The 26,905-nt window shown below is 39.7% G+C and overlaps 1 protein-coding gene across 3 annotated transcripts in view; it reads left to right on the top strand.

Annotated features, from left to right (window-relative positions):
• LOC121959375 (serine-rich coiled-coil domain-containing protein 2-like) overlaps nucleotides 1–26,641 on the top strand; it is a 49,768-nt gene extending 23,127 nt beyond the window's left edge. Inside the window, exons 7-16 of one of the 3 annotated variants that reach the window (XM_042508654.1) lie at nucleotides 7,126–7,216; nucleotides 7,823–7,907; nucleotides 10,076–10,171; nucleotides 10,473–10,587; nucleotides 12,291–12,380; nucleotides 13,321–13,407; nucleotides 13,498–13,623; nucleotides 15,167–15,272; nucleotides 16,674–16,713; nucleotides 25,660–25,791. In XM_042508654.1, coding sequence (XP_042364588.1) covers nucleotides 7,126–7,216; nucleotides 7,823–7,907; nucleotides 10,076–10,171; nucleotides 10,473–10,587; nucleotides 12,291–12,380; nucleotides 13,321–13,407; nucleotides 13,498–13,623; nucleotides 15,167–15,272; nucleotides 16,674–16,713; nucleotides 25,660–25,705 — 882 coding nt within the window. In that variant the 3' untranslated portion in view covers nucleotides 25,706–25,791. Of the gene's footprint in view, nucleotides 1–7,125; nucleotides 7,217–7,822; nucleotides 7,908–10,075; nucleotides 10,172–10,472; nucleotides 10,588–12,290; nucleotides 12,381–13,320; nucleotides 13,408–13,497; nucleotides 13,624–15,166; nucleotides 15,273–16,673; nucleotides 16,714–25,659 lie in introns of all 3 variants that reach the window. The other 2 variants (XM_042508653.1, XM_042508652.1) reach the window with 2 other exon arrangements.
• The last annotated feature ends 264 nt before the right edge of the window (nucleotides 26,642–26,905 follow it).

Below are 26,905 nucleotides of genomic sequence, written 5' to 3'. Positions count from 1 at the left end.
ACGATGCAGTTGGCTCCTGCTGCACATTTTTTAAAACTAGTCTGAACTCGAGGTCTTTGAATGGAGCTTCCACAACCCTTTAATTTAACATAAAAACACCTGAATGCAACACTTGTTATTTGGCAGCCAAAGTGGAGTCTGAGTTTTTTCAGCAGCACTTGAACTACGACTACTTTTTGCATTTCGTTATATATATATATATATATATATTTTATATATTCTGGTTCTGATTCTTGTCATAATTTACAAAGACAAATTAAAATTTGTCAGAAACTTCCAGCAGATTCAGGCGTTAACAGTTAATATACGATAAATCCTGATTTTTACCATGTTTTTTTTTAACATGGAGTGAAGGCAATTAAACAAAAAATGTTTAATTGCCATGATGAAGAAATTAGAAGTTACAAGAAAATAAAAAAGTAAAAGAACAAAAACAAAAAATGCCATTTAAAAATGCTTAAATACAATAAAAATAAATATGATTTTAAAAAAGTATATTTTTCTGTAGCTTGATATTAAATATATAACTTTTTTCTTTTGAACTTTTAATTTATTCAAACACAAAACAACTTGAATATATAATTCTAATAATTATTAATTTAGTTTTTTTGATAATTTTCCGTAGTTTAGGGGGAAAACTAGTCAGTGAAATTTGATGAAAAATATTTGTTTCAAGACAAAAAAACAACTAAAATGTAAGAAAAAAGTAATAACCGCAAACAAATACATGACAGAACAAACTGCAATTTTCATCCATTTCTAGTAACTCATAAATAATATATAATAATTTGTTTTTATTACTGACTGATCTGCCGTTTATTTTCACAATTATTCCACTACTTGTTTAGTCTTAAAAATGTCTTAAAAAAATGTCAAAAAATAGTGAAAGTTTCGCACTGCTGAAAGTCTCCAGTTTGCTTCTTTTTATCCAAACAGCAGTCCAAAACCCAAATTCTCTTTATTTACTGTTTATTTAATGCAGCAAAGTCAAACATTTAAGAAGCTGGAACCGTCAGAGTTTTGACAGTTTTTCTTGAAAAATAACTGAAACAGTTAATCAATAATAAAAACATTTCTCTGCACCGTGTTTCGTCATCAGGGCGCTTTGAGTGTGAACGAAGTGGTCTGGCTCCATCGTGTGTCCGCAGAGTGAAATACAGCTGCAGCTGCAGACCAGTTCGTCTCTGCAGTGTGAAGCTTTTATTGCTGTGATATAGTTCATATTAATGTCCAGAACTTTTGTGCTAATAACTTTCAGATCAAACTGATGACAAATCAAAATTAGGGGGGGGGGGGGGGGGGGGGGGGGGGGGGTCAAATATTTACAGCTGTGTCTCTAAAATAATGAATCTTTAATGAATGTAAATGGGATCCAGCTGTTATTAAAACAAAAACTTAAAAACAATATTGTGTCTCTAACAGGACTATAGAAATGACAGACCCCTAAAAAAAACACTAAACAAAAAAATAATGATTGAGCCTGAATGAAAAATGCCTTAAATCAGTCCACACAAAATGCTTCGACATGGGAGGCAGGATGTTATTTATTTACATATGTATGTAAATAAATATCTGTGTGTTTGTTTATTTGCCTGTTTTGTTATTTGTTTATTTATTTTACTTGGAGTTTGAAAAACTCCAAAATGATTTTTTTAGAAAAAAAATCATTTTGCCAAGGACATTTACACAAACAAGGACGTGCAAAAGAATGAGGAAAAATAAAAATATTAACTTTAAACAGAATAAGATATAAAAGTATACTGAAGTATACTGAAGCAATTTAATAATATGAAATGAAAAATAAAAATAATTAATGAACACAAGATGTGTGTACAGAGGTGCAATGAATTACCTTTTATGACCACCAGAGGTCAGTATTGGTCTAAAGAGTGTGTGTGTGTGCGTGTGTGTGTGTGTGTTTGTGTGTGTGTGTTGACGGTTTACGTTTGTGTGTTTTTTCGGTCGACGCTTAAAAAAAGCATCTTTTTGTCTGTCGGTGCAGCACTGCCAAATGAAGTGAGAAAGATGGTGTGTGTGTGTGTGTGTGTGTGTGTGTGTGTGTGTGTGTGTGTGTGTGTGTGTGCGTGTGTGTGTGTGTGTGTTGCACACAGACAGGATGTGGCGGGTGTGTCTTGCAGAGCATCATTTGCGTGATTACTATCTGTCGTTTTCTGAGCAGCTGATTGTTTTTATTGGGGTGTGGTGTGTGTGCGTGTATGTGTGTGTGTGTGTGTGTGTGTGTGTGTGTGTGTGTGCGTGTATGTATGTGTGTGTGTGTGTGTGTGTGTGTGTGTGTGTGTGTGTGTTTGTGTGTGTGTTTGTGTGTGTGTGTGTGTGTGTGTTGTGTGTGTGTGTGTGTGTGTGCGTGTGTATGTATGTGTGTGTGTGTGTGTTGTGTGTGTGTGTGTGTGTGTGTTGTGTGTGTGTGTGTGTGTGTGTGTGTGTGTGTGTGTGTGTGTGTGTGTGTGTGTGTGTGTGTGTGTGTGTGTGTGTGTGTGTGTGTGTGTGTGTGTGTTGTGTGTGTGTGTGTGTGTGTGTGTGTGTGTGTGTGTGTGTGTGTGTGTGTGTGTGTGTGTGTGTGTGTGTGTGTGTGTGTGGTGTGTGTGTGTGTGTGTGTGCGTGTGTGTGTGTGTGTGTGTGTGTGTGTGTGTGTGTGTGTGTGCGTGTGTGAGAGGTGGTTAATGTGTGTGGCCTCCCTACGAGCCTGACACATCGATTAGTTCAGAGAGCTCAGAGGAGATAAAGCGGGAGGAGGAGAATCAAAGGAGGAGAAAATTAGGAGACGGAGAGGATCAGAGCAGAGGAGTGACGAGGCGGAGGTCATTCATTCGATTAAAACGTCCGTCCGTCCGTCCATCTCATTCTTGTGAACACGATATCTCAGAAACGTCTCAATCATTTTTTTCTTCATTTGACACAAACGTTCACTTGGACTCAATGACGAGCTGATCAGATTTTGGTGGTCAAAGGTCAAGGTCGCTGTGCGAAGAATCACGAGCAGCATCATTGAATACGAGCATTCGGATTGGCTGTCACAGCTGTCAGTCATGGCGAAAATCCCCTTTTTGTATAATTTAATAACACATTAAAATCGCTGAACAAACATCAGGGTGATGAGATCTATCTTCAGTGACAGAAACCATCTTTGGTAAAAATTTATTTGGCGTGGACTTTGAGGTTTTAGTTTGGCCTCTGTAACATTCAGTAACATGGAGGGGCGGGATTTATGACCTGTACTGCAGTCAGACACCAGGGGGCGGTACACACTGAAGAGGTGCACATAAGGGGAGCTGTCATGCTGTCCATCTTTATATACGGTCTGTTTGTACGACCACGAAGTATCAAACATTTAGACAAGAAGCAGCAACTAAACAGCTGAGACAAAAAACTGAACAAAATCTGCAAGAAAGACGTGAGAAAATAAGATTAAAGCAAGGGAGGATAAAAATTTGAGAAAAGGAAAGGAGGGGAGAAAGGAAAGACAAAGAGCAGAGGAAAAGAGAAAAGTGGGAGGAAAGGGACATAAGGACAGAAGAGGGGAAGGAGAACGAGGAGAGAAAAAAGATGAAGTGAAAGAATAAAACAAACGAAGAAGAAGAAGAGAGATAAGAGAGGAGGAGAGCAGGAGAAAGAGGAGATTAGGAGGTAATGTGTTGATGTGGATGGCTGCTCTCAGCCACCATGGACAGGTGTGTGTGTGTGTGTGTGTGTGTGTGTGTGTGTGTGTGTGTGTGTGTGTGTGTGTGTGTAAACGCAGCAGTTATTCAGGGTGAACATTTGGTTTCCTCTCAGGTCGCTGTGGTGTGACTAAGCTCCTCCAAACAAACTCTGTGTGTGTGTGTGTGTGTGTGTGTGTGTGTGTGTGTGTGTGTGTGTGTGTGTGTGTGTGTGTGTGTGTGTGTGTTTAAACTCGTCTCGTCAAAACTGTCTTCTTTTCTTCTTTGGGGAGACGTTTCTTTTGGATGTGAGTTGTGGAAAATATTTTAAATGGTACTGTTTTTTTTCTGAGAGCATCTTTATAAACTCTTCATGATCTCACATTCAAAGCATCTCTTAACGAAGTATTTCACCGCTCTCTCTGTAGTAAAAAGACACAAAGAACCTTTAACAACAGAGAAAAAGGACTGTGGCAAAAAACCTACAACTACCAGAATGCACTGCACCGCACTGACCAATAAACACCAACGCTGGTGGGTGACATAACGTGAACTCGTCCGTTTGACACAGTGGAGGCAAACGATCTGGTATTACAGCTGAACTGTGAGCTAAAATATATTTCCGGAAAACATTTAGAGAGAAACAGACGAGTCAGTAACAGAATCTCGGTTTATGTTTGATCAGTGCTGATTAGTTTAATGCTGCGTTCACGTGATGTCAGAAGCTCGTCGTTTATGAGTTGCGAAGTTGTTCTTCCGACTTTGTTGTGTTCATGAGCTTTGAGGTGGTGAAGTGGGAACGACGTGAAAATACAAAGAAGACATTTTTATACTAAGAGTGAACAAGGGCTTAATAGCTGTTTATATTTGTACATATTTTATTTTTTATGTATGATACTTTTATGTATTTTTATATTTAATCTAGGTTACATGGACAGCTTAATAATTATAATAATGAAAATTGCACACGCAGAATAAACAGTAAGCAAATCGATGACAAACAAACACCTGAACATTAATACCATATTACACTTTACGTTTTATCAAAAGCTGATGTTTAATTCGTGAATTCGTAACCATTGACCATACATTGACTTTTGCTGCCATGTGTCTGCATTTATGCAGCAGGGGCTGGCTCAATTTGCGGCAGCGGCACCTAACTGTGGCACCTCGTGTGGCACCCCCAGATGCCGCAGCTAGGTGCCGCTAGCAGCCGCAGCAGCCGCAGCAGATTCCACTGGTTGCCGAGACGTACCGGGAGGTGCCGGGAGGTGCCGGGAGGTGCCAGTGCTTGTGCCACTGCTTGCCAGGAGGTGCCGCGAGGTGCCAGTGCGTGTGCCGCGGTTTGGCGGTTTTTAATATAGCCTACTCACAAAATTAATATATTACAAGGTGACAAAATTATCTGCAGCAGCGGAAAAATCCGCCGAAAAGGGGACACGAGGATGATATCAGCTTCCTCTCATGTCTCTCCGCTGTGTCTATTCACAGGCTGTCAGCGCGCACGCGCACGCGCGCGCGCGCACACACACACACACACACGCCTGTTGTCAGGTTTCAGCGCGGCCACGAGCGGTAAGCAGCTGCGTTTTCTCAGTCACAACGAGCACAGAAGTGAGTTCACGTCCACTGCATGTTGTAGAGTGGAGAGGAATGAGAGAAATGACGCTGGAGAGAAAGGAGATTTTTGAACTATTCGATTGTTAACAGAAAAAAAAAAAAAAAAACAAGCCAAAAAAGGAAAGAAAACATAAAATGTTCTGTTCTATATCTGTTGATTTTTTAAAAATTAGTTTCTTAATCGGAAAAACTGACTGATGGGGAGACCGCAGATACTGCAGTTTTTGAGCCCCTGGTGTAAATATTCCTGTTTTTGATGACACAAATCTTCTTTGATAATCTTTGTAGATGCCCTTTTTTAGAAACAACACGTGGCTGTGTCAAAACACAAGTACCTTGACCAAAAAGGTGTAGGCTGAAGCTTTGCCTATCCTTCTTAAATTAACATCTTGTGTCAACTCATTAAAAAAAAAACATTTTTAAAAAAGATCATTTAAAAAAAGGAAAAAAACGTATATTATGGATCTAGATTAAAAAGAGAAAAAAAGCTTAAAAGCCTTTATCTGTTGCTGAGTTGCAAATCAGTGATTAAAAGCTTCATAGTGATTCTGTCTTCAGATCCAGTATTCACAGGCTGGCAGCGCGCACACACACGCGCGCGCGCGCACACACACAGACACACACACACACACACACACACACACACACACAGCGGAGAGACAGTGAGATGAGAGGAAGCTGATATCATCCTCGTGTCCCCTTTTCGGCGGATTTTTTCGCTGCTGCAGATAATTTTGTCACCTTGTAATATATTAATTTTGTGAGTAGGCTATATTAAAAACCGCCAAACCGCGGCACACGCACTGGCACCTCCGGCACCTCCTGGCAAGCAGTGGCACAAGCACTGGCACCTCCCGGTACGTCTCGGCAACCAGTGGCATCTGCTGCGGCTGCTAGCGGCACCTAGCTGCGGCATCTGGGGGTGCCACAAGAGGTGCCACAGTTAGGTGCCGCTGCCGCAAATTGAGCTTGCTGTCTCTCCATTTATGACGTCTGTGACGTCACGTGTTTGTGTAATAATAATATGATGAATGAACAGATGTAATGCTGCCTCGAAAAACAACACGAATCTGAGAAAAATGACTTCACCTGTTGAATATTTGAAGTACTGATTTTTATATTGAAGAGGCTACAGCTCAATACGCTTTCTGAAATGGTAAATTTTTTTTTTTTTAGGCTCTTTGAGTTTCCAAAAAATCGAAATCACTTTTTCTTCTCAGAGCCTCGGCCTGCATCGATCAGCGGGCGCCTGACAAAGACTGGAAGGTCTCTGAGTCTCTTCAGAGCACGTGTCCTGAAAGCTCGCCCGTCCTTCGTGCTGTAGCCGCTATTTGACAGAAGAAAGAGAATAATTGGTTTGGGTTTTTGTTTTTGTGTGTCTGTGTGCGCTCAGGGATTTTCATTTTGTGCATGCAAGGCCGTGAAGATCTGTACCCTGTTTTTTTCTGCATGTGTGTCACCTTGAAAAAAAATTGGAAATAAAGAGGGAATTATTCCAAAAATACTACTATATTCGCCTCCTCTGACACATGTAATGACGCACTTTCCTTCACGTTCACCCACTGACCGGCTGGCGGATGAGAAAATAAACCCATCATCTGCTGCTTTTGTGTGTTATCGATCGATGATGTTCGATATTTTTTTAACCTGCCAACAAACATTTTAAAAATCTTGTTCTCACCTGTGAATGCAAAACGATCGAGAGAGAACAAAAAACGTTGCATTTTGGTCTGTTTCCTGCGACTTCGATGTGGAAATTGTTGTTTCTGTTTCGTCTCAGCACATTAAAAAGCTCATTTACCGACATGTCAGATAATAAAGACAATAACAGTGTCTGTTTGTCTTTCAGGACGTCTTGAACAACCTGGACTCGTGTGATCTGGACGATGATGACCTCATGTTGGACGCAGACCTCCCGGAGGACGGCTCGCTGAACAGCGGTACGTCCGTATGTGTGTGTGCGTATTTAAGCGACAGTTTATGTCATAAAGTCACATAAAAAAAAATAGAGTGGTGAAGTAATGAGTCCTAAAGCGTGGAAGTCCGTCAGCAGTTCTGCACTTCTGGTTCCCTCGTCTCAAAGTCTCTGAATGGGTTTTGGGTAAAATGCCTTAAATAAGGTCTGTGGTTAACACACGCTGAAAATATTCAGACGTTTTGTTCTGAACCATAAAATCCGCCTGTATAAACACAATTTTTTGAACTTTAAGGTTTTAAAAGCAGCCAGAACAGTTTAGTTTCTGTTTTTAATCTTGCTAAAATCAGTAAAAATGTCCATCCTAATACAGAAAAATATTTGTGTGTGGAATTAAATGCCAGAAATTAAAATTAAATGTCCACTAATCCACCCGTTTATCTCCACATCCTTAATTTCCATTTTCTCTGTGCAAATTATTCTGTTAGGATCGTTTCAGGGTTTGAACACAATATGCAAATTTCAGTAAAGTTCTTAATGTTTGGATGAGTTTTGATTAGTCTTAATTAGTTTTTTATATGCCAAATAATCTCATTTTTCATTTGTAATAATCCCGGTTTGATCCCTGCAGATGGAGACGGGATGGCCCACATGGCTCAGTGGAGGATGAGACAGCTCTGCTGGGGGACGCAGGACGTCCACAATGACAGTGAAAGGTAAGGGACTGTCCGTTATTTATTAGAGGGGTGGTGCCAAAGAAAGGTGGAGGTATTTCATAGTTTTCTAAGCACTGGGGAGGGACTTTTGTTTTGCTTTTTCGCTTAGGGGAGGGCATACAAATATTTTTTTGTATTTATTTTAACTTAACTGCCGTTTATTTTTAATTTTAAATCTTCTGTCCACGTTCTCTTTAAAAATCATCAAAATGACTCATCAAAGCCAGAAACTATATGAAAACTTTTTTTTCATCTCAAAAGATGTTTGGCTTTTTTTTGGAAATTTATTTTGATTTTTGATTTTTTTTTAATTGATGGCTGCTTCCATCAAAAAAACACCTTTACGTTTGCCTTGTTTTTTTGGTGGAGGGAGGGTTATGCAATGCAAGTCACTCAGACAGGCTCAAAGAAAATTGCATTGTCTAATTTTATATTGTATTTCTATATTTTATTTTGTCTTTTTAATATTGTGTCTGCTTTTATGTTGATGATGTAAGGTGACCTTGAGTGCCAAGAAAGGCGCCTATAAATAAAATGCAGAAAAAAAGATGTGTAGATGTGGCAAAGGGTTAAAAAAAAATAATAAATCACACCCCAGCCACCCCTCCTCCCATAAATAAAGAACAGTCCCTAAAGGAAAGGGGCTTTAACTAAAGAGCTTTTCCAGAGTTTTCAAACTCTTCACAAGGAAAATGTGTCCACGAATATTCACTTTCCTTTCAACACATGAAACATTCACATTTTCTTCAATTACACAGTTGCAGCTGCCAAAAAACTCGATTTATTTATCACGGAAAAAGGTCAAAGGGAGAGCCAACATCAGTGTTATCAGCACATATTGACGTGCGCGGGTCAGAAGGGCTCGTTTTTAAAGTTGAGATGAGGTTTCGTTCTCTTTATTTGGAGCCTGAATGTCTGCTCGGTGGGGCAGAGAGGGAAGGCGCGGGGTTACCGAAATCAATATTTTGTATCCAAATGGGATCAGAATATCACACGTTTTTGCTGTGAGTGAACGGACAGGAGGAAGCGATGTTATAAACCTCTGTGTGAATAATAAATTTCTGCTCTGAGCTTTTTATTATTGCAGCCCAGCGCTGAATATGTGAGCGGCCTTTTTAAAGTCCTCATCGTTCAGTGACTTCAGAAAATAACTCTGCTGAACGCTGATTTTGGTGCACGGCCTTCTGAACTCTTCTGGCTTTTTTGAGTTCACTCCACGTGAAGGTTTCGTGAGTTTTTTAACATTCGTAATTGACAAAATGTGCAATCATGAAATACGCTTTTTCATTTAAGTTTGGCAACTCAAACTTACAAAAGTTAAGTTACCAGTGAAAATACTGAAGCCGTGATCAGTTTTTATTAGCGTGTCTGCAGGTCCTTAAAAGTCTTTGAATGTCTTAAATGCAATTTTACAAATATCGTTTTGTTTTGTTTTTTTTTTTTTTTTAATCAATGTCCTCCCAAACTCTGAAAGACCAAAAGGCAACAGAGGACACATGAGACAACTCAAAGTTGTTTCCTTTTTTTTGTCTTTATTGACGAATTTCCACAAAGAACATTCAGGAAAAAGGTATTAAGGATGATTAAAAAAATCATTGGTAAATAACATTTTCATGCTTTTTAAAAATTTATTTCAATATTCATAATTCATATTCATATAATATCAGTATTTAATTATTTTTTCTCACTAGTAAATAACATTTTCATGCTGGATTATATTATTTCACTTATTCCATATTTAAATAAAGCAGATAAATCATTTCAAAGGCAAAATAGGAAACCACACAAACACACAAAACAAAACATTGATACAAGAGTAAATTACATTTTCATGCTGGATTTTATTATTTCACTATTTAATTTGTATTTCTTTTTCTCTAAATCAGAAATTCATAACAACATTCTAAATTTAAATAATGATAATAAAAAATAATAATACGCTGGATTTATATTGCGCCTTTCTTGAACCTAAAATTTAGAAAAAACTCACAAACACACAAAACACAAAACAAGAAACATTTTCATGCTGGATTTTATTATTTCAATATTTTATTAGTATTAAATGTTTTTTCTCCAAATCAGAAATACAGAAAATGATTTTATATTTAAATAAATCAGATAAATCAGTTTGATTATGTTAAATTCAAACGTTTCCGTTGTCCTCTCAGTGATTTCCAGTGCTTCAAACTAACTGAGGATCCTGGGAATAAGAGGACGGACACAAGCGGGGACAGCGACCTCATTCTGGACCTCTGTCCTCCAAGGTGACAAAAAGCGTCTTCAGTCTCACTCGGCGCTCAGTGTTGCTGGATCAGTATTTGTTGGTCCAGTGTGTCAGATTTTGGGGGATTTAGTGGTGTTTAGAGATGAAGATTACAGACTGCAACCAGAAACTTTTCCTGGTTAGAAGTTCTTCAGGATTCTTAGATTTTGGCCTAAAAATTTGGAAATTAGTAAAAATTTATTTTTAAAAAAGCAAAAAATATCAGAATCAGAATCAGCTTTATCAGCAGATGTTTTTGTGACACCAGTTTCTTTTAATGTCTCTGTCCTTCTCCTCCTCAGGTCTCCCTGTCTGTCCCCCGGTGCTCCTGGTCTGGGTGTGGATGTGGAGGAGCTGGCTGAGGATTGTTCAGCAGTCAGATCGCAGCTGGAGTTTCTGCAGAGGTTACTGCTGCAGGTGAGAGGGCACAAACACCATATTTACTCGACATCTACAGGGTATATCAACGCATCACGACGTGCAGAATTTACATTTTCTTTCAAAAACATTAAAGACACTTTTCTTTAAATGTCTGAGACTCAGCATAGATGAGGATGAAAATTAACGCCTGCACACTTTTTTCACGCCACACGACTTTATTATAGACAAAGTTCCCATTATGCTTTGATCCTCGTCAGGTCAAAATGTATGAAAAGATAAAACCACACCTGCAAATATTGATACTTTTAAACATGACCTTTAAGTGATTTCCTGCTGGATGCTCTATTTGATTTTATGTTGTCATTTTTCTTATGTTTTTTTAAATCTGCTTTTATTTGGGCCCGAGCACCCAGCGGTGCGAGGACCCTCTGGGAATGCAAGGATTTATTAGTTTTCTCCCCAATTGCATGTTTGAAGCCTAATAATTCCCAAAAACTCATGAAAAGGGGTACGCTCGTCCGGCCTGCTGAAAAATTTTGTACTTTGGTGGTTTCGGAAACGGGCGTGGCAAAATGGCTCTAAAGCACCCCCTAACGTGTAGCCCCAATGCCCAGTTTAACATGCATTTATGAAAATCAGCACACTTATGTATCATGCCAAGACAAACAAAAAAGCCTCTTGGATCCACCTCCCGAACCCTACAGGAAGTCGGCCATTTTTAATTTTGTGCTGATTTTTGGCGATTTCCAGCCCTCGTAAATTGCCGAATCTACCGGGTTATCCGGGTTATCGAGTTCAAATCTGGTCCGCCTGCTCCAGCTTCATTGTTTATTGTGTTAAGTTACTTGTGCTTTCAGATTTCCATTGTAGTACATTGACTTTTGCACTTTTTACAACACGTCATACTTGGTTTTTTCTCAATAACTTGATGCATTTAACATATTTAACATATTCTACAGTCTATAATGTTTTTGCAAAAGCATCTCTTAGTGTGACTGTGAAGGGGTTCACGTGAGGCAGTTATGACATATGACATATGACTCTAGTTTCTATCATTTCAGGGCTCTACGTTTATTTTTCATCATACGCAATAATGCATGAGAGTTTGGCAGTTTTCTGTGTTCATGTGTGAGTTTATTCTGTGAGCATTTCAAAGTGAGTGTGAGGTGAACTTTGGTTGTGTTATTTGTGCTTTTTTCACATTCACTTACCTCAAACAGCCAAAGAGTCACCATACAGACGGCTCCAGTGTGCACCGACTGTGTGTTTCTGCTATTTTCTCGTCTTCTGCTGTTCATAAAGTTGGGGAAATGCATTTTTATGATAAGCGCAACTTTTTTTTGTATCCAAGTGAAACATTTCAGCTCACACAGTCGCGTCTTCTAAGTAATTTGCTCCGCCCGCAGCAAATTCATGTCCATTTGCATCCTTGAGTGTCTTTTTATTGACTTGAAATTGAATTTGCTCTCATTCTGAACAGACCTCAGTATGATTCAGAAATGTTGTCTGCTCAGCGTGACAGAATGCAATTTCCATAAATCTATATCTGCACAGCTGTTTGTTAAAATACAAGTGAGAAAAAAGGGGGAAAGGATATAACTTTCTCTGAAATGTTTTCATACACTGTGAGTGGATCCTGAGAGCCGCTGTAACACCATGCATCTTCTAATAATGTGTGTGTGTGTGTGTGTGTGTGTGTGTGTGTGTGTGTGTGTGTGTGTGTGTGTGTGTGTGTCCAGGAGGAGGACGTGGACGAGGACACTCTGACCACAGACACTCTCCTGAGTCCTGAGACCAACGATGACTCCTCCCACAGCTCTGACACTCAGGTCAGCACGATTCAAACTTTATTTAACCCTTTAAAAGCAGACATCCCACAGACAGCAGGTCAAAGTTTGTGTGATTATGATTTAATAGATCAAAAATAAGAACAATAATAGCGAGATCATTCTTCCCTCTGCAGCAGAGAGCTAAGACATTTTTTTTTTTCCAGTCATCACTCATGAGCTTACGTAACTTTGCTGTACGTGCAAATGTGAAGTCGGCTTTATTTGTACGGCACATTTCATAAAACAGGGGGATTCAAAGTGCTTTACAGAGCAATAAAACATAAAAATATTATAGAAGATGCAGACTTATAATAAAAGAGAAAAGATATAAAGGTCATATCAATTAATGAATGATTTAACTCAACTTAAAAAATAACTAATAATAATAACTAATAACTAATAGATAACTAATATTTAACTTAAAATGTCTTAACTTAAAATAAAATTTAAAAAATTAAAATAAATAAATGCTTTAAAAATTATTATAATTCTGTAAAATAATTTATAATAATAATTATGAATATAGTTTACTGGACTTTTTTTTCCTTTGCTTTTTTAAAAATAGTCGTCTACATCTACTAATTTCTTTTTTGCATCTTTCTTGTTTACTATGCCAATAATGTCTTCTTTGCTGTTTATGGTGTCAGTAAAATGAACTGAATGATTTGATGGCACAGTCTTTTTTTTAATGACACAATACGGTTTCAATACGGTATCAATGATGATGTTTTTTTGGCTTACGTAACCTTTTAGCTCAGGATTTACAGATTTTGGAGATACAAAGTTTTTAAAGAGAAATTACATCACAATAAACAGAAATATTACTGTAGGCACTAGCCCACCATTCCCTCCTTCAACCAGCATCATGTGCTGCAGTAAAATCCTACATTTCCCAGAATTCCTCTCCCACAACCCTCACAGTGTGTGTATGTGTGTTCAGGTGCAGGCGCTCCTGCAGGAGGTGCAGCAGCTCAGAGACGAGCTGAGGAGCCGCGACCGAACCATCGCTCAGCTCACCCTGCAGCTGGTCCGTGTCTTTACCGTGATTCCTCTCTGAATTACACGAAATTCAAACTTAATCATGCTCAATGTAACGTCCGTGTTTCCCTGCGAGCAGACTGTTCCCACGGCAACCACCAGGTGTCGCTGCCAGGAGACACCGGGAAGGATGGATCGACACACACAGACGAGTGTGACGGAGAGAGAGAGCGTGGCCTCGCAGACGCCGTGGAGAGAGCACACTGTAAGAACACACACACACACACACGCACACACACACACACACACGCACACACGGACCAAAATGTTTAATAACATCGTTTTTGAGTGTTTTATTGTTCTTCACAAATCAGGATTCAGCAGAAAACTACAGACAGAATAGAACAAGAACAACATCCTTAAAACAAAAACCCACTTACCTCCTTAACAGCTTTTTCGTTTTGTGTGTTCTGTAATTAATTCTTCGGTTTATTTATATTCATCCTGCCTGTCGCTTTTATCGTAGCCTGTAGACCTTTTTAATCTTCCACCAAAGCAGCATTTCCCAACATCATTCATCAGAGTAACCTGACATCCCCTGACTAAAACATATTTATGGATATTTCGTATTAATTCTTGAAACCCCTTAAAATCAGGAAGGAACCAGCGAGCATATTCATTTATTAACAGTTCACATCTAACTATTTTTAGTTTGCTTATGTTTTTCTCAGTGTTATTATTATTATTATTATTATTATTATTATTATGTCTTCAGACTGTCCTGCAGAAACCGTTTCTGATATATAAAAACAGGGGGCGCCTGGTGGTTCAGTGGTTTGAGTGGGACCCCCATGTACAGAGGCTGTATCCTCACTGCGGCGGCCGTGGGTTTGATTCTAGCCTCGACCCCTTGCTGCATGCCTCCCCTTCTCTCTTCCCCCCTTTCACACATTATGTGTCCTATCAATTAAAGCCATGAAAAGCCCCAAAAAATAATCTAAAGAAACAAAAAAAGCGAAATGTTTGACTGTAAACGCTGCATAAACATACTTGCAAAGTCTTGCTGAATAAATTCTCAAGGTTCATAAAAAATGACAAAATTTTGCTATCATGGTAGATTAATTGTGTTACATTTCAGAAATTTTATCTGAAAAACTGAATTTTTGGCAGCATTTTGAATGTAAACTGTTGCAGTCTGTGGGAAAATGGCATCTTTAAACATCAGCTTTTCACTTATGGAGCAAATCAATCTTCAAACATTTCTCTGCTGCCTTCGTGAAGTCTGCAGATTCTCAGAGTTCAGTCTTGATGAGTGAACTTTTGGCATCAGTTTGAAATCTGCTTTTCCATGCACAGACAGCTGATATCCTGCCCCCTGGTGGTCGGTTCAGTCATCTTTGGTTTCTCTCTCGGCGTGGAGCTCACTGGATTAGTGACTTGCAGAATTTACGCTCTAATGATGAGCTGTTCATCATCTTCCAATTCGTCTGCTGTTAAAACGCTCCGACAAGTTTGTTTGCTGTCGTGAGCTTTTTACAGAGCGTAAAGTTTGCTGAGGTCACCTGAGAGAAGGGTTTTTTTTGGAAGTTGTGCACGGTTGTTTGTACCTGACGAGGTTTCTGCTGCTCTGAATATTGTCAGCGCTGTTATGTTGTGTGTTTTTTTAGCTCTTACAAAAGCTCTCGCCTGTTTTTACCTTCAAGAAGCCAAAAGTCAGAATCTGAAATCCTCCTCGTCCCCTTTTTATTTCCTCTTTCTTTTCTTTATGAATCAGCGTCCTCTGTGTCCGTCCCTGTGTCTCTCCTTAGGCTTTTCCTCCTGTCCCTTTCCTCTCTCCACCCTGGCAGTATCAGCGCTCCAGGCCTTTCAGGGGGAGGCCGAAGCCCAGCATCCCCTCACACCTCGCTAGAAAAAGTGAGTCACATATTAACCCTCCCAAAAACCATCATGACCCTGTTAACCAGTCCACCCTGCTTACTCCTGTCTTCATCTCTGTCCTCCTCCTCTTCATCCTCATCATCTTCACCAAGGCCACACAGCATCCAGACATCCTCGCTTTAGATCTCAGACATAGCACTTTTTATGTTGATGAAACCTGAGAAAATTTGCTCGATTTATTTCAAAAACATTGAACGACAGCAATCAGCAACTTAACGAGGCATGACCCAAATATTAGCACGATAGTAGAGAATAGTAATAGTAAAAAAAAGAAAAGGGAATGACCTAAAAAGTGATATATATGTGTGTGTGTATGTTTATATATATAACACTAAGTGACCAGCAGATGTTCAAACAGACAATAGGCCATAATCAAACGCTCTATAGATAGTATTTAATTAAAATGGTTAATTTTTTTCAGAAACATTAAAAATTTGCATGTTGGCGTGAAATGTCCTGCAAATTGCAAAAAAAAAAAAAAAAGTAAAAGGCAGCCTAGTTATTTTGTTTCGTGCTTCAGTTTTCTTCCACTCTGACAAATTCCTCGGGATAAAACCTTTTTAAACCTTGGCTCCAGATGCTCTCCATATTTTGGACACCACACGTGTTATCAGTCCAGCTCAGACTTTGTATTCTGAAATTATTTTTGTGGAGCACAGGTGTGCGATGATTGCATGAAAGACAGTTTCACAGCCTGCACAGAGAAGTATTTTAATTCGATTATTTGAAAAAAAATTAATTAACATTCAGTTTTTAATAAAAAAAAAAAAACATAATACCAAAAGGAGAGAAATTGGCACACCGTCGCCTTCAGTTTTTGGGACTTTAATTTAACCCTGAGGTTACCAGAAGTAAACTGGTGAGGGGTCAGAGGTCTGAGATGTTTTTAATGGAGGCTCCGCCGGCATGAAGTGACTCGAATATTTCACTCAAAATGATGTTCAGCTGAGGCGCGACTGCTCTGAATCCAGCTCTCCAAATTAAAAGTTTCCGTGTGACACTGAAGGTCGTTTTAACTTATTCATGGGAGCGAACATTAGTGGAGGGACTCGAGGGGCCAAACCGAGTTCAGACATGAATTTAATCTGCTGGTCACTTCACTCCGAGCTGCTCGTCATTAAACGCGTTCATTAATCACGTCTCCGATCCGCCGTATTTACTTCCACCACAGTTACTCCTCCATCCTCTCTGTCCTCCTCCTCACGTCCACGCTGTCTGTCCGTCTCACGCTGAGGACATGCGGATCGTGGCCTTCAGTGCGTCTGAGAAATCATGTCTCTGCTTGAAACAGTTGGGAAATGTGTGTGTTGTTTCTCCTCTAACCGTCCTCCCTCTGTCCTCTGTGTGTCTCTGCCTCCTCCCCTCTGCCGCGGCCAGGAGTGGAAAACTTAGTGCTTTACTTCAGTGACACAGCGTGGTACGGTGAAACTTTTTTATCTTCCTCCTCCACCTCCTCATCCCTCTTTGTCCCATCAGTCCCATCACACAAAGGACATGCAGCTGTTGTCTTTGTAGTGAAATATTTTAGGTTGAGTGCATCTTTTTGTGGAGCCAAGAAGCCGTAAAACTTCAAAATAAAGCCCAGTCGACATGTTTTGACAAATAAAGGCCAGTCTCTGTTAGAGGCTCGCTCGGGTTACCATGCAGCTCTGAAGATGTATTAAACCAGGCTGTCAGCTACCTGCTGGAAATAATAATATCACAATAATAACTTTATTTAAATAGCACCTTTAAAGACGCTTGTTTACACAGTGCTTTGACGGACAAAACAAAAGCAGGAACTCAGGGAATAATAAAAATCAACAATCATGCCAAACAGAAAGGTGCAGGACAAAAACAGTCAGAACAAAATGCGTTTACAAAAGCTCAACAAGAATAAAACACGTTTTTAGAAGTTTTTAGAAAATATAAAAATAAATGCAATAAAAGACGATAAGAATAAAATAAGAGTTAGCTGCTTAGATCTCAAGTAATAACAATAATAATAATAATAAACTTTATTTGTACAGCACCTTTCATACAAGAAATGCAGCCCAACATGCTTCACAGCAAAGAAATGACGTGCACCGAGTGCTTTAATGAAAAACACAAAATAAACTATAATAAAGACTAAAGAGTAAACAAACAAGTCCCAAAAAAAGATTAGTAGATGTCGAAGACTATTTTTAAAAAAGCTAGGAAGAAATGTCCAGTGAACTATATTCATAATTATACATTTAAAATTATTTTACAAAATGATTTTGGTTTTTAAGCTTTTTTTCTTGCTTTGTATTTTTTGTTTTACTTTCTCATTGTTTTGTTGTTTGGATTTTTTTTTTTTTTCGGCCAGTTTTGAGGTGATTTTCGTGTGTTGTGTTGAGTCATTGGCATCGTTGTGTTGTTTATTCATGAGTTGATCTCCTGCGGTGAGCAGAGGAGCTGATTTAGGAAATACTCTCCTTTTAACTCTTCGATAGCTGCTTTTCTCCACTGTGTTCACCTTTATTTTCCCTGACGGTCAGATTTTTAAATTCCCTGGCGTGTTTGTCAGGCAGCAATGTGAGTGGAGAGAGGGTGACGTTGAGGAGAGGAAGCTGCTCTGTGGATAGAAAAGCTTATTTAGTTGATGAATTGAGTCTAATTGTCCTGTTTTCACATGCTGAGACTCATCGGTGTCTTTGGGGTTTAAAGTTCGCTCTGCTGCTCCGCGATTGCAAAATCTGAGTAAATAATCGCGATCGGAGCTCTGCAGATACAAATACACGAACCTGCTACACGACTGATACTAACGCTCATTGAAGTAGACTGTTAGCACAGTTAAACCGGATTTATTCTCTGTAAGCTGGAAACAAACTAACAGCTCTCCGCTCGCTTCAGATATTAATAGCATTTTGCAAATTATATATATATATTTATAAATATATATATAGACTTAAAAACAAAGAGTGAAAACCGGTTACTGCAGATCACTTCATGCTTTGGTTCTTGTAAACCTTAACTCTTGTGCGCCTAAATTAATATTTCTGGTTTTGGTGCGGTCCCACAGTATAGCATGTCGTCAAAATTCAGGAAGAAAATGTTATATTATAATTTGTTTTCTAAAGTCACGACAAAAATGTCAAATTATAAAAAAAATCACAAAAAAAAGTTTTTCTTCCAAAATCATGGAGAAACGTCATAGTATGGTATGTCCTCAAAAATCATGAAAAAAAACAATATTTCATCATTTTTGCACGACAGTGAACGTTACTGTGTCACACTTTTGTAGTTTTGTGTGATTTCTCCTCTTAATGTAAAATAAACTGAACTACTGAGCCAATAAATCAGATTAATGGGACTCTCAGAGGCTGTGATGCAGATAAAACTCCACAATATAAAAAAGTACTGATATTCATAAGTAACTTGTTCCCCTCAGACCGGCTCTGCAGGCTGTTTTACCCATGATTCATTGCTCCCCGGAGGCCGGGTCACACCTTCTCCTTCACAGTGAGATGAGCTCCGTAAAGCAGAGTCCCGAGGCTCGTAAGGAGGCAGCGCCCGGCTAAAATTATCTTTCTAAATGGCTCTTAAATTTTGTATTAGATGAGGTGCACTTCACTCCGGCTTGTTCAGTCGCTCGAAGCGCTCGAGATGAGATCACTCAGGACGCCCTCCATCTCCTCGCCGTGATGGAGCGAAGCCGCCGCGTCTCTCAGGAAATCATGTCCGCAGTTTTGTTAGTTCGTTAACGTACGGAGCTCGGTGAACTCTGAGCTCCACGAGACGCGTAAAACTCAGCAGTGACGTGAGGACGTAGAAATAGATGGTTAAAGTCTATGAAGGTGCACGCAGTCTGCAGCCGGTGATGGTTCAACTGGTTTAACTGGTTCAGCTGGTTTAACTGGTTTAACTGATTCAGCTGGTTTAACTGGTTTAACTGGACCTGCTGTTCGGTCACGGCTTGTGTGGACGTCGCCCTGCAGAAACCTACATGAGGTCACGTGGAAAAGTTTGTAGACGGGATTTGGAAAATACGATTTTAAAGCTGCAGCTTACAAACTTAGACCGATATTTGAAGTTTTAGAGTTTAAGGAACCCGTCAAAAATCATAGATCCATCTCTTTAACCCTCAGAGACTGTTTCATTTTACTTTCCATCCTTCCTGTTGTGATAACTGTGTGTGTGTTGATGCATGTGTCCTAAATGTAGTCCAGATTGTGTATTTGAGTGTAATCAGTGAATTTGCAGCTCAGCTCCTACAATAAGTCTAAAATACACTGTGGAAACTAAATAGTTACATTCAGACTGTTCAGGTGAAAAAATACTCCATTGAAACCCATTCAAACTGACATTTTTGATCCCACAGCCATCAGAGCAGAAAAACAGGACTTGTATTATTTATTGATTGATTTAAAAACATACAGCAGCTCATCATGACAAAAATGTGTTATAACAAACAAAAAAAGTCTCTAAATAGATGGAAATACTTCACTTTTTCATTCCTTTGTGCAGTTTATTCGAAGTATGTTTTCTTTAAAAAAATAATTTAAAAAACCTGTAGAATGACAGAAGTGCTTTAGGATGAAAAGGTCGGCTGTTCGTGACATTAAAGCTTTTACAGGGAAAATTAGCACCAGAAGACTTCGGACATAAAGCTCCCTGTCGAGGTTCACGTCAGCGGTGTCTTTGACTGACGTTCAGTTTGTAACTCTGTAATTCGGGGAACATTTTTCTCCCCTGTGATGTTTGTGTTTCTCACCTTGCAGCTGTTTTTCAGCATTAATGAATTCCAGACGCAGCATTTCCCCTTTAACCTGCTGCCTCCTAAATATTTCTCAAAAATGTACGACAGACTCACCTTACTCAGCAAAATGTCAAAAACAAACTGAACAAACCTTAAAGACCTTCATAAAGCCCTAAAATAAGCCAAAAATATCACCTCAACCCAGAAACTAAATAACAAATTAGAGAACCCTGACATGCCAAAACCCCAAACAAACCCTCCGAGAGAAAAGTTCAAAACAGCTTCACAGCTTCACTTTGTGTTTCTCAGCTGATCAGAATTTAAATACCTGATTTTAGTCTATTTAACGTGAGCAGATCTGACTCATTAATCCAGAACATATTATCACAGATACTGTGAGTCATTAATGCTCACCTCAGAAAACATCACCAACAACTTTAGGTCTGTCGCATTTATCTGCAACATGAGATACATATGAGCAGGGCTGGGCGATAAACTCTAACGATATCAATCACAATATAACTTTTCCGCGATTGAAATATGAGATGTAGTCGACAGAGTTACGATAGAACGCATTCCAGCCATGTCCGCTCGCTCTCATTCTCCGCCGATGTCTCTGCCGATGTCTCCACTGGTGTCTCCGCCGGTGTCTCCGCCAATGTCTCCACTGGTGTCTCCGCTGGTCTCTCCGCCGATGTCTCCACTGGTGTCTCCGCCAATGTCTCCACTGGTGTCTCCGCCGATGTCTCCGCTGATGTCTCCGCCGATGTCTCCGCTGATGTCTCCGCCGATGTCTCCGCTGATGTCTCCGCCGATGTCTACGCTGGTGTCTCTGAATGTCCGCTCCGCTCTCATTAGTGGAAAATAGTCAAAATGACAAATTCAGAGTCAAAAGCCCAGAATGACACCCAGAAATAATACAAGTCCTGTTTTTCTGCTCTGATGGCTGTGGGATCAAAAATGTCAGTTTGAATGGGTTTCAATGGAAACTGTAAAAAAACCCAGAAATTATCGTTGAATTTTGAAATTTCTGGCGGTCATTGAACACATAATGTGGGATGCAGAAATTCGGTTTGGAAAGAGTTTGAATTCGATACGTTTGAAAAAAACTTGGAAAAGTTTTGAGAGTTGTGGGTGAAAATGTGTAAATTCACACATAAAGACAATAATAAATCTCTAATTGTTTCATTGTCGCACTAATGCAGAGTAACTGAGTACTCTCCCAGCAGCTCGCTGCCCGCAGCCGAAAACTACAACCTCATGTAAATTCATTAATTATTGTCATAACTTTAATAATTGAGCTAATTGATGATGCAGAGTGAAGCGATATTATTCATCTAACGAGCCTCTGGGGGGCCAATCAGAGGACAGCAGAGAGAGAGGGAGAGTTTGGACGCATCAGCAGTTTGTATGCCAAAAAAAAGTGTGTGTGTGTGTGTGTGTGTGTGTGTGTGTGTGAGAGAGAGAGAGAGAGAGAGAGACTGTGGGGACGTCCTATAAGTTGTTGTCGGGAAGCAGAAATATTTGGTAGTCAAGTGATTCTCTCTCTCTCTTTCTATCTACACACACACACACTCAAACACTCACACACACACACACACACACACACACACACACACACACACACACAGGTGAATCCTCCTTGAGAACACCTGCATGTGGTCGAGGACACACTTCTTCCTCGTCTTCTTCCTCCTCTCTGTCTTTTCTGTCCTTCATCGTCACCTCTTCCTCCCTCTTTTTCCTCCTCCTCTTGTCCTCCGTCTCTCCGCCCTTCTGTCTTTAATCCGTCCGTCTCGTCATGCATTATTTATGCGTGTTGGACACTTTAAGACATTAGATGTCTTAAAGTGTCCCTGCAGGAGACAGACAGGCTGCAGCGCCGGCAGACTCCAGCAGGTGTCAGTGTTCACCAGAGAATATTTCTGTCCTGTCGGTTTATCTGAAGCTTTGTGTTCTGCAGAGAACCGACACACATTTACACGTTTACATGTTTACACGTTTACACGTTTACATGTTTACATGTTTACATGTTTACACGTTTACATGTTTACACATTTACACGTTTACACGTTTACATGATGCAGAACACAGAACACGTGTTCTGATCCTGCGTCACAAACACACGCTGTGCTTCAGTTTCTGCATCACGTTATATCAACAGATATTAATGTCCAGACTCAGACGCAGAGTTTGTGTCTGCAGCCCGATGTCTCTTCTTCCTCACCACTACCACCAGTACCACCAGTAACACCAGTACCACCAGTACCACCAGTAACACCAGTAACACCAGTACCACCAGGAACACCAGTAACACCAGTACCACCAGGAACACCAGTACCACCAGGAACACCAGTAACACCAGTAACACCAGGAACACCAGTAACACCAGTACCACCAGGAACACCAGTAACACCAGTAACACCAGTACCACCAGGAACACCAGTAACACCAGTACCACCAGGAACACCAGTAACACCAGTAACACCAGTACCACCAGGAACACCAGTAACACCAGTACCACCAGTAACACCAGTACCACCAGTACCACCAGGAACACCAGTACCACCAGTACCACCAGGAACACCAGTACCACCAGGAACACCAGTACCACCAGGAACACCAGTAACACCAGTACCACCAGGAACACCAGTACCACCAGTACCACCAGGAACACCAGTACCACCAGTACCACCAGAAACACCAGTACCACCAGTACCACCAGGAACACCAGTACCACCAGTAACTGTTTACTGTGGGTGCTGTTTAAAATATCATCCCAGTATCAATACCAGCAGCCGTGAAGTGACGCTGACACCAGTCGAGCCCTTTGTTTGTTCGCAGGCTGAAGGGTTTGGAAGTCGTGTTTTCTGTAAAAATGTCTGTTGTTGTCGAGACATTTAAAAAATTTTCTCTCTCTCATTTTTTTCAATATTTGGCAGTTTCCATAGAAAACTTTCAATTTCACATTTTCTTTTTTTTTTTTGTGACGATGGGATTGTAGGGCATGATTTCTTTGAAGAATTTTGGCATTTTTTTCTTCTTTTTAAAAAGGTGAAGGTTTTTTTGGAAGGGTTTTGGAAGGCATGTTTAAACGTTTTTCTTTCATTTTCATTTTTTATTGATAACTTAAAAAATGTTGGCAATGTTTCTCTTTCTTTTTATCTTTGGCAGTTTCATGGAAAACTTTTTTAAAAATTCAAGGCCTTTTTTTTAAGAAAACAGGATTGGAAGGCAAAGTGTCTTAAAAGTTTTGGCTTTTTTTTCTTTTTGAAAAAAAAGCTTTTTTTAGAGAGCTTTAAACATTTTGGCCATTTTTTTCCTCTCTTTACTCTTGTTGATTGTCTTTATTTTGGGCAATTTTTATAGAAAACATAGAAAAAAATATCCTTCCTTTCACACCTTTATTTCCAGCCTCGTCCTTCAGTTGTAGGATTCGCTCTCTTGTGTGAGAGAAAAGCAGCTGTGTCTGTGTGTAGTTTCTTCATTTCTGTTTCTTTTTGTTGTATTAATTTTGTATCAGTTCACCTCCTCAAAGACTTTCTGAGGGATTTTAAAAAGAAAAAGTTTAAAAGAAAAGTTAACAGCCCTGAAATTGATGTAGTAATCAATAATAAAAGCACTTCCGGCCTGTTCGGCTCTGGTTCGGCTGAAAGCTTTGTTCCATATCCAGAAATAATCATCACATTTTAACATTTAGGTGTTGAGAGAAAATCCTCCGTGATTAATTCAGGACTGTCCGTCTGCAGGAATAAATAAATAAATTGAGGCTGAAGTCCGTGAAACAGAGTTTGAGCCGGCGGCGAGCGGCGGAGTCGGACTCGAACAGCAGATTAGTTATGAAGTTTGTCTCGATCAATAAGCTCAGATTGTTGCACATGATGGATTTCTCTGCTCGCTTTTCTAACTTCGCCTCTGATTCTGGCCGTAAATCGGATTATCGGAGTGTAGATGAGAGCCGGCCGCAGGATTAAAGCGAGGAGAGCAACAAGAAGCTTAACGCCTCTGTATCGCTCACGCTCGGATACAAACCGCTGAACGTCTCTGCGAGGACGCTCAGAGACACGAGGACACGTTTTACAATGAGAGGACGCTTCATGAAAGCAGTGGCTTTGTTTGGAAGATGGAGACATTTTTGGAAAATGAGGTTTTTCAGAGATTTCAGATATCTTTGCAGAGTGAGGATGGTGAAGGAACGTGAGGACGCTTTTGGAAAGTAGAGACGTTTTTAGAAAGGACATTTTTAGAAAGTTAGGACATTTTTAAAACGTGAGGACATCTGTGGAAAGTGAGGAAATTGAAATTGTTTAGAAATTAAAGATTTTTAGGAAAGCGAAAACATTTTTGAAAAGTGAAGATTTTTTTAATGAAAAGAACAGCAACCAGTGCTGAAGCTTTTGTTGTTTTCTTTAGAAATTTTTGGTGTTTTTTTTCTTCTGTTTTTTTAATGACAGTTTTATAGAGAACTATAAAAAATTTTGGCAATTTCTGTTTCTCTGATTTTTATATAGATTTTTTTTTACGATAATAGCATTGGAAGGCACATTCTCTTTCAAAAGTTTTGGGGATTGTTTTTTTTCTCTTTTTTATTTTATTTATTTTACTTTACTACTACTACTTTTTGGTGATTATGATCCCAGTATCAATACCGGCACCCTTGAAGTGACACCAACACTGATACTGAATCGTTTAATACCTTTTTTTTAAAAAAAAAAACAAAACTGTGATGTGAATCAGAGCTGCACCCAAAGCTGACGGCTCGCGGCCAAACTGGAAACCAGCGCTGAAACTTTGCTCGTCTGGTTTTTATTTAGGTGAAAACAGCTGAGAGTTACAGCGCAGAAGCAGAGTGGAGCAGATAAACTGATTTAAAATCACACAAACTTCACTGCAGGACACAGAAAACAGAAGAAATTTGGTTATTTTTTATGAGGCGAGAAGCAGATTTATTTTTAGCTCCGTGTTTCTGTTCGTCCAGCAGACACACACACACACGCACACACACACACACACACACACACACACACACACACACACCCGAGCGACGGGGGTGAAATGAAGAACCATCTCTGGTACAAACTTTTTTTCACTCACTCAAAAACATTTTTTTCTCTTTTTCACCAACAAGTGATGAATTATATAACAAAGGAGGTTCCTCTGTTTCTTTGTTTGTCCGATTTTATTTTATTCAAACAAAGTTATCAGGATTTCCGTGTGTGTGTGTGTGTGTGTGTGTGTGTGTGTGTGTGTGTGTGTGTGAAGCAGTCTAAATCTATGTCAGATGTTCAAAACATAAATTTCTCCTCGATGCTGCTCAGTGAAAAACGTCCAGAGTTTGTTTAAAATCGTCCTCTGAGCAGAAAAGCAGAATAATGTTTCGATTCTTCTGTAGTTTGAGGAGATTTTTAAAACACATCAGATGGAGAGATCTCGTTTATTTAAATTTTTAAAAAAGAAAACCTCAAGTTTCTTCGCAGTTAAAGGAGAATATTTTGTTCCTGCTGGTCAGAGTTGAGTTATGGGCCTGATGATGGTCGGCGATCGTTGACGGATTTAAACGTCCAGATGTACAAATGTGATTGTAAAATGTAATTTTGGGTTTCATGTGTCGAAAATCTGACTCCTGCTCGCTGTTTTTGACCTTCTTCTGTGTTTTTTTAGTCACAGGTACTTCACCCCTCCAGCCAGGAAGACCAGGAACCACTGACGCACCGGCGCCCCGCTCCACCGCCAACCCGAGCTCCGCCTCCTGCTAACCCCGGCTCCGCCCAATCCCAAAACCCCGCTGACAGCGTCCCGGAAACCAACGGCACGCACCACACGACGGAGGGAGGAAAGGAAGTAAAGAAAGAGGAGGAGACGAAGGAGACGAAGGAGACGAAGGAGACGAAGGAGACGAAGGACAGGAGACGAACCTTCGGCAGGTCCCTGCTGCCCCCCCAGCCCTCAAAACTGCACCTCTTCACGAGTTTGACCGCCGCCGCCTCAGCTGCATCCACGACGACGAAGACTACGAAGGTGCCTCACGACCCCGAGAGCACCCCGGGGTTAAAGGTCAAAGCGCCGTCCGGCTCGTCCCGCCTCCCGAAGCCAAAGAGCCACTGAGCTGTCGGTCCCGTAGTCCGCCGCCCTAACACGCAGCGACGCCATTACCCCGAAATCCTCATTCTGACCTTAAATTATTACACTTAACTTATTTCTTGTGAATATTTTGAGCACTGTGACTGATAATAAAGGTTTAAACTCTTTATTTTTCCCCCCAAAAAATATTTAACTGAAAATCATACCAGCTTTTATTATCGAAACGAGCCGCGAGGGAAACGGAGAGCGTTCTGCAGCGCTCTGGAGGAATCATGGGAAAAAATGATCAGTTTTTGGCTGTTAAACACAACGTTGTGTTACCTTTGAGAGCTAAAAAAGTTGTTTTACAGGATGAAAAACTGTTTCACTCGTTAAAAACGTTGCTGCAGACGTTATTAACTCATTAAACTCAAAAGTGTCTTTTTAATCATCGTCTTCAAATTTAAAGCTGAAGGAAACCCTTTAAAACCCGGATCAACATCTCTTCTCTTGTTTAATCAGACACCATCAAAAGTATTTAAATATGAGAAAATTCACTAACTTTCTTTTGAAAACAGGAAAAAAAGGCAACAAGCAATTTGGCAAAAACTTTTAAGCGAATTAAAAGAAATAAGTACATTTGGAAAAATCTTTTTAAAGCAGAGAGGGAAAAAACTGTATTTATTATTGTCATTGTTCTATATTTGAAAATATTTTTGAATATGAATATTCATATTATATTTATACTTAGCATTTTATTTTATTTTATTTTTTATTATTTTTATTTAAGCACATTTTTTTAAAGCAGATTGACTCAACTTCTTTCAAAAACACAGGACGAGGACGA

Source organism: Plectropomus leopardus, chromosome 19 (assembly GCF_008729295.1).
Source record: "Plectropomus leopardus isolate mb chromosome 19, YSFRI_Pleo_2.0, whole genome shotgun sequence".
Lineage (NCBI taxonomy): Eukaryota > Metazoa > Chordata > Actinopteri > Perciformes > Serranidae > Plectropomus > Plectropomus leopardus.
The sequence above is the reverse complement of the archived record's forward strand: the minus strand, read 5'-3'. Positions and strand labels throughout refer to the sequence as shown.